We start from the raw sequence: 8,883 nt of genomic DNA on the forward strand, positions 1-8,883 counted from the left end.
TTCACGCTTCCAAACTATATCCTCATGAAAAAAATGTACTTCATCTACCAGAATTCCCGGCTTTAAAATGTACTTTTTCCTCGGAATCGTCTTTTCTCATGCTAACAATTTTTTGTTGCTTCAGATGGAAAACTTCGCGAAAACTTCCGCTAAATGATAATAATCCATTTTTTTAAGTGACATCATGCAATTATTTTCAATATAAAATATTTTCAATAATAAATATTACTATTCTCCTATTCTCTAATAAGGGACAGTGTTAAACTGTGTAGAGGCAGAAGTGGCGCTGTCTGTCGGACTTTCTTGGTACTACCACTTGGAAGTTTATATTAACGGGTATTTTTAGAAAGAATCGGATAGGGCTATAGTTCTGAGCCGGTTATATTACTTTGAGAACGTTAACGACAATGAGAATATTACCGAGAATATAACCGAGAAATAAATTCTCTGAGAATTTATGAGAATCTCAGAATTTATTTTAATTAATAGAAAATTGCATTTTTTCATTAACCTTGTGCTTGAAAATGCAACTCTTTTATTGATGAAAATGCAACTGTTTTGTTAGAAATGAAGCTATTATACTATTTTTTGAAAACTGAACAATTTCGTAGAAAATTTACATTTTGTTTAAAATTTATATTTTGGTGTTGAAAAGTAAACTGAAATATTTTCTGAATGAAAGTTTCACTTACAAAATTTTTTTTTTTCAAATTCATCTGTTTTAGTACAAAATTGATTTTTTTTTTGATAAAAATACAATTAGTTGGTAAAGAATTTAACTATATGGTCAAAAATTCATCCTTTTTTGGTTGAAAAAATCCGTTTTTTTGGATTAAAAATTCAATTTTTTTCGTAGAAATTTTTTTTTTGTTACAAAAATTCAATTTTTGATATTACTGTGTCAACTGGAGTCTTTTTTGGATGAAAACTCAACTTTTTTGTATAAAAAATTCTTTTGCTTCACGATAAATTTCATATTTTTTGATAAAAATGAAACTATTTGCTAGAGATGAATTTTTAAAAAAATTAGATTAATTTTCAAATAAAAAGATACATTTTGAAATGCACATTTTTTATCCCAAATGATGAATTTTCGACATAAATTATGAATCTTCAACTGGAAGAGTAGTTGAATTTTATGCAAAAAGATCAGTTTTCAACTAAAACAATGAATCTTCAACTGATATAGTTGAATTTTCAACAACAAAAATTAATTTTGACTAGAAAAAGATAAATCGTCAACAAAAACTAAAATAATTACGGTTTAAGTTGGAAAATCAATTTTCAACAAAAAAACGAATTTTTAAATAAAAAAGATCTTCATTTTGTAATGAAAAATTTAATAAATAAATTTTGAGTATAAAAACACTTGTTCAATCAAAGAGATCACGTTTAGTTCGAAAGGAATTCTTTTGCTTTAAGATAAATTTAATATTTTTCGATAAAAATGTAACTATTTGCTAGAGAATTCAACAATTTTGTTAAATAGTCATCCTTTTTTGTTAAAAAATCGTCTTTTTGGATCGAAAATTCAATTTTTTTCATAGAAAATTATTTCTTCTTAAAAAATTTATAGTTTGATCGTGAAAACTCGGCTAAATTCTTATTCAACAGAAAATCCAACTATTTTTTTGAAAATTGATCTTTTTGATTTACAACTCCATATGTTTTGTAGACAATATTTAATTTTTTGTATCAAAATGCAACTTTTTGGTTCAGAATCGTTATCTCGTTGATTAAAAGTTTAATTATCTTGTTATAAATCAATCTTTTTAAATTGAAAATTCAACTACTTGGGTCATATTTAAACTACATTGTGAATTTTTTTTATTGAAAGCTTATATCTGGTAGAAAATTTAACTGTTTAGTGGAAAATACTTCCTTTTTTTGTTTTAGAATTAATTTTTGAAGATTGATATTGCTTAGTTAAAAATTCGCGTTTTTTCGTCAAAAAAATTATTTTATAGTTTGAAATTTCCTTTTTTTTCGTAAAAATGCATCAGTTTTGTGGAAAATTAATTTTTTGTTGAACAGTCATATTTTTTGTTTGAAAATTAAATTTTGGTAAGGAAAATTTGTCTCGTGACTTAAAGGTTCAATAATTCATATAAACTTGTATAAATTTCATTCTTTTTTTATTTAATTATAAACTATGACACTTTTTCGTTGGCAGTTTGTCTTTTTCGGTTAAATATTTAAATATTATGTTAAAAATTCAATTATTTTGTTAAAGAGTTATCTTTTAAGGTAGAAAAAACTTTTTTTTGTTTTAAATAAATTAATATATTTGAAAATTTTTAATTTGTATATAAATAACTGTAATTCCTGAATATGTCTGAGCTAGAAAATTATTTATATTTAACCGCTGATATAACCTGAACAATAAAAATATTGATAAAAATCATACATTCTTAAATTCCCTAAAATCCTTTTAAATTCTCCTAAATTCTATCATATTCTCGGTTATATAACCTGAACTTAAATTCTCAGGAATTTAAGAACTCTAGATAGGGCTGACTATGGCATTACATTTAACCCGCTGTCAGTTAAACAATGATTTAACTAAGGTTGGTGGAACCGGCCCTTACAATTGGAAATGATAGTTACAATTTTCCAGTTAAATCCCAACTTACGTTTAACGTACATTATTCTCATTAAAAACAGAAAAAGATCATCCTCGTTCGAAATAGTCACAGCCTCCCATCATTCTTTCATGCTACCTTAGATACTAGTTTAGACAATTTTATTACGACATTTACAGGTTGCCCGACAAAATTGTCGTCTTTCGTGGCCCTGTTCTGTGTCACTTGCACAAAGCCAAGCTGGCCACGTTTCATAAAGTTGGCGACAATTTGCCCAAAGGTCGGCCCATGGACAAGAGTTTTTGCAGAGCTTACCTAAACGGCAGTGATCCTTGCAACCACTGCAAGGCGGTCCTGCGGTATAAGGTGTGCTCAGACGATCGGCATAATTCCCACTGAAAAAAAGAAGACAATTTTTTAAATACCCGTGTGGAAATAATCCCATTTGTCCCTATTACAAGTCGGGCACTAATCGGGGGCTAGTCGGGTTACTAATTTTGACAAAGTACCCAGTCGAGGACTAATCGGGGACTAGTTGGGCTTTTTGTTGTCAAAATTTCAGTCAGGGCCTGGTCGGTGGTTGGTCAAGGGCTAGTCGGGCCTTTTTGTTCACTAATTTCCGTGCGGGTAATCTTCAGGCTCTGATCGGGAGCTAGTGGGGCTCTGGTCGGATTGTTCTTATGTTTGAGTTTTCGGCGAGGTTTTATCAAATCAGGTCATATCTAAAAAAGCGTCATGATTTTTCTATTCTAAAACACTAAGAATAAATTTAACAATAATCTTACACCATTTTTTGGAGAAATGATTTATTAATCTTTAATTCGTCTCAAATATACTTAATAAATAATTATTAAATATAGATGCATTTATTAATTCCTTCTATTGAAAACTTATTTTTAAACCTCATTAGTGCGTGAAATCACTGCTATTTATAAATTCAAATAAAAATTACGACCTATCAATAGTAAATACAGAGATAAAATATATATTTATCCCAGAATGTGTATTTAGCTGCACGTACAATATCAAACATTTGTAGAGAACATGGAATCAATCGATGCTATTCTCGTGTTTTGGTCCCTGGAATATTGAATTACGAGCTTCCATGTATCACTAACTGGCTCTTAACTTGGCTACATGTTGTAATGTTGCATGCCTGATATATTTGATAATGGGTACAGATGTTGAGACTCTCGCAATTAGAAATCTGCCGTCCTGATGAACAAACTATACACCTGAATTTTCATCAAAAATTAAGGCTCGGAAAACAGAACCAAACGAGCACTCGAGCAGTATCGAGGAGTGGGGATGACGCGCAGGAAACGCGACGAAAGACGTTCTCTCTTTCGTCGCGTTTTCTGCGCGTCATCCCCGAACGAGCACTCGAAAAAGCACACCGAACGAGCACACATCCCCGAACAAGCACACCGAACGAGCACACATCCCCGAACAAGCACACCGAACGAGCACTCGAGCAGTAGAAAGAAGTGGGGATGACGCGCAAAAAACGCGACGAAAGACGTTCTCTCTTTCGTCGCGTTTTCTGCGCGTCATCCCCACTCCTTTCTACTGCTCGAGTGCTCGCTCGCTTCTGCTTTCCGAGCCTTCAAAATAGAGTTCTTAAATTCCCGAGAATTTGAGAATTTCTGATTTTTAACAATATTTTTGTTGTTCAGGTTATGTCAATGTTTCAAAGATAATCTTCGAACGGTTTAATATAAATTATTTTCTAGCTTCGGCTAGAACTTACCAAACTTAATTGTAAGCTATTTAATTAATTAATTAATTAATACTTGTACTAAAACTCTAAATCCAACATTCAATTTCCTCACATTACTTAATAAATACTAGATTTAAATAATAAAATTATGAAATACCAAGCGCTACTTCTTTTTTAAATAGACAGCTTTATATCTATAATGTCTTAAATTGTTCATCCTGGTACTTATTTAGTAAGATTTTAATTGAATCGTAGCTTTACGCTCAAAAATTTATTTTATTTCTGAATCTTTAATAAATTTTTGTCTTTCAATCACTTGCACGAAGTAGAATAAAGAGACCCCACAATTTTATTTTAGATATAAGAATCGTAAAATTAAATGATTTAAGATTACAAGAAAATTTCAAAAATAGGACAAATTAAAAACGTTAAAAAATAAAAATTTTCCGAACACAATTTTGAAAATTCGTTAATTTAAGACTGTATTATTTATAATAATACAGTCTTACATAGAAGAATATGAATTTTAAATAACAAAATCAATTTAAAAAAAAAGAGTTAAATTTTTAACCAAAAAAGATTACTTTTGATAAAGGATGATACAATTTCTACGACAGTAGATAAATATAAAATTTTAAAAATAAATTTCAAAAAAGTTGTGGAATTTTCAATAAAAAAAGATGAATTTTCAATAAAAAAACTTGAATTTTCATCCAAAAAGGATGAATTCTTAACAATATTGCTAAATTTTCAAACAAATAATAAAACTCATATCTAAAAAATAATCTTAAAAAGAAAGCAACTGAAAAAAAAAATAAATTCCAAGCAAATAAATTACAAAAAGGAAAAAAAAATAATTTTCAACTGATTTCCTTGACAAATTTTTCATTCAAAGAAAACCAATTTTCAGGAAAAAAACTAACCTTCAAAAAATGGTTACGTTTTCAAACAAAATGTTGAATTTTTAAATAATATTGTAAATGTTTAACCTGAATAGTTAAATTTTAAAGCAGAAATATCTATTTTTACCTGAAATTATAAATCTTTAACTAGAACCAAAAGAATATATGATAAAAAAATATTTTCCTTTGATAAGCCTAATTTTCAACAAAGGAAATGAATTTTTAATTAAAGCGATCAATCTTCAACAACAACAACAAAATTTTTTAAGACAGTGACTTTCAAACAAATAATTTTATTTCTAAAGTAAAAGATGAATTTTGAAGTAAACTTATAATTATTAAACAAAATGATTGATTTTCTTCTGAAAATACGAATTTCCCACAAAGTAAATACATTTCCAAAAAAATAGGTTACTTTTTAAATCCAAAATATCAGTTTGCAACAAAATATTTGATCTTTCAACAAAAAAAGATAAACTGATTTTTAAAAAAAGTAGTTAAATTTTCAACTAGAGATAAATTTTAGATTGAAATGATGAATCTTCAACCAACAAAATTAATGTGTGACAAAAGTAGCTTACTTTTAACGAAGTTGTTGATTTTTTAACTAAAAAAAAATGAACATAAATGACGCTCTTTCAAATAAAAAGCTTTATTTTCAATGAAAAGTGTTAAAATTCACAAAAAAAATACATTAATTTTAACCATGTTTTTTGCAATTAATTTTTTCAGACCGTCGCTTCTTAACAATTTTTAAAAAATGGTTTTTTTCCGAGAAAAAAATAAGCCGTCATTTATTAAAATGCAATGATTTTTCAAAAATTGGTAAGAAGCGACGGTCAAAAAAAATTCAATTGACATCAGTTAGAATATTTTGATTCTTAAAATCTTAAGAAAAAAAACTTTTTTGTGAGATATCTGACTTCTGGCAAAACAACTATAATTTTATTAAAATTCTTGACACAAAAAAAGATTTTTTAATATTTCAGACGTGGCAGAAAATAATCTAGAAAATTTTTTATTTTAAAGGATTGCACAAAATATTATGAAAAATTCGAGTTTTTTTTAAATGTATTCAGGACTTTAAGAAGTTGGGAAGGAATCAAGACATATTTGATAAATTTCTGAAAATTTTTCCAGTTTTGAAATATTTCTAACCTATTTGAAACGTCTAAAATTCCTAAAAATATTTTTAACTGACTCAAATTTTTCATAAAATTTTCAAATATCATTTAAGATTAAAAAAAATAATTTATATAATCTGATCAATTTTCCCAGAAGTTTTAAGAAAAATTGTTTATTCTCTTGAATACTTTTCAAATTATTTTAAAGTTCCTAAAGTTTAGTTTTGAAATCTTTGAAAATCTGCAATTTCTAAAAAAAGTCGTCTAATATTTGTAGAAATATTTCAGATTCTTCTTTAACAATTTTTAAAATATTTTTTGTTAATCGCTAAAAATAAATTTTTCGAAATAAATAATTATTTTAATTTTCCCTAGAAAAATTTATTATGAATTTAACTTTAAGCGCCAAAGAAACCTGTCAAACGAAAAATGAACCTAGCTAACAAAAATTTGTAAAAAGTCAGGGAATTTTATAGTTGAGTAAAAAGTAAGGGATATGAAAAATCTATCATTCTCAAGCAAAATAAATATTTCATTTTAATTTGAAATAGATTTATTCCGTTTACATATTATTCTGGGTCAAAAATATTAAAAGTTTAAGATGGTTGTTTTTCATTATTAATGATCAGGAAAAACTATTTGACTTTTTTTTTGTTGTTGAAAATTCAAATATTTATTAGAAAGTTAACTTGTTTAAAATTCACATTTTGGGGTTAAAAAATTAAGTAAACTCTTTTTTCAAGAGAATTCAACAGTTTTTTTTTAGAAAATTTATCCTTTTAATTTAAAAATTCATATATTTTCGTAGAAACTGCATCTATCTTAGGCAGAAATGCAACTTTGATGCAATTTTAATTAGGATATTGAAAAAAATAAATGTTCCATCGACAGATGCTCGAATAATGCATTTGTTTATTAAATTTTTTTTTTTAATATAAAATTTATCGACAAATTTTGAATTTCGCTTCAATCATAATAAACTTCCCAATTAAAAAGACTGAAATCGAAAACAAACGAATTTTTCCGTCCACAGATGACTAAATAATGCATTTGTTTCCTAAATTTGTTTTTAAAAATCATAAAATGTGTCAACTCATCAAGAATGTTGTCGAATTCATTATGAAGATCCTAATTAAAAGTCTGATATCGAAACAAAAAAGAATTGTTCCGTGGAAAGATGCCTAAATTATTCATTTTTAATAAATTTCTTTAAAAAATCGTAAGATTAATTAACAAATTATGAATTTTGCTATAATTATCATAAATTTCCGAATTGAAAAAAATTGACATACAAAAAAAAGAATATTTCTGTGGAAAAGTGCCTGATTACTTCATTTGTACATTGAATTTGTTTATAATATAAGCAATTATAATCAGAAGAGAAATTTTGTTACATAATATTGTTTCGATTCCAATTTCTCACAACATAACTTGAAAAAACGTGTATTTATGGAAAATCGTAGAAAATTTTTTTCAACAAACAATTTGTTGATAAGAAATTTTTTTGAATATTGTCTAATATTGGAATATCTTTAACTAATGCTATTTTATGCAACTCAAGCGATTTCAAGCATTATCCTGATATTGACGAAACCAAAAACTCTAATTTTTTTTATTTTTTAATTTTTTTTTATAGAATAATCTTGTAGGGCATCAAAAAAGAAACATTTTTCTTCTAATGACTTTTTTCCTTATTGTGCGTTATTTGGCTTAAAATGTTGATTTTCGTGTGTTTTTTGGAATTTTGTAAATGCTATCACTCTTGTATATTTGGGTTTTATAGAAAGAAGTCTTTGAGATAAATTGTTCATCTGTTTGAATACTATGAATAGCCGCATAGAAAAATTTTTGAATTTAGAAAAAAGTCACCTCAAACATTTTCAAAATACGCTCACTTTTTGAATTTTCATCCAAAATGTCTGGCTATCAAAATTGACTTTTATTTGGAGGGGGGGGGGGGTAAATATTATAAAAATCGAATACCTTCTCTTGATGACAATGTAAAAAGATATTAATTTGGCTTTTTAACGCCAATATATGAATTTTAAAAAAGAAGTGAATTTTCTATAAAATAGTTGAATTTTCAACCAAGACCTTTAATTTTTATAAAATCAGTAGACTTTTCAAACCTAAAATATGAATTGTAAACACTTAAATTAAAAAAAAAAAAACATAGTTGATTTTTATCCAAGAAAGATGCAGTTCCTGCTAATATAGATAAATTTTTGAACAATTTTTATCAAGACAGTTTAATTTTTAACCAAAAAGGATGACTTTTTAACCAAAGTTTTGAATTGTAAACCAAACAGTAGCATTTCTGCCTAAGAAAGATGCAGTTTCTACGAAAATATATGAATTTTTGAATTAAAAGGATAAATTTTCTAAAAAAAACTGTTGAATTCTCTTGAAAAAAGAGTTTACTTTATTGTTCAACCCCAAAATATATATATATATTGTTTTGATTCCTCTAGAATCAAACCGAAGGGCCTATGACAAAGCCACCGAACGCGTCCTCGGGTTGCGGATAGAGGGTCCCTGTACCAAGGGTTTCTGCT

General features: G+C 27.0%; 1 protein-coding gene across 1 annotated transcript in view; it reads right to left on the bottom strand.

Moving 5' to 3' along the window:
* Nucleotides 1-2,733: 2,733 nt before the first annotated feature.
* The window catches only part of LOC117180836 (cysteine-rich secretory protein 2-like), a 96,209-nt gene continuing 90,059 nt past the window's right edge, over nt 2,734-8,883 (bottom strand). The window contains exon 5 of the mRNA XM_033373363.1: nt 2,734-2,977. Within this exon, the coding sequence (XP_033229254.1) occupies nt 2,734-2,977 (244 nt within the window). The remainder of the gene's footprint in view (nt 2,978-8,883) is intronic.

Source organism: Belonocnema kinseyi, chromosome 9, assembly GCF_010883055.1.
Source record: "Belonocnema kinseyi isolate 2016_QV_RU_SX_M_011 chromosome 9, B_treatae_v1, whole genome shotgun sequence".
Lineage (NCBI taxonomy): Eukaryota > Metazoa > Arthropoda > Insecta > Hymenoptera > Cynipidae > Belonocnema > Belonocnema kinseyi.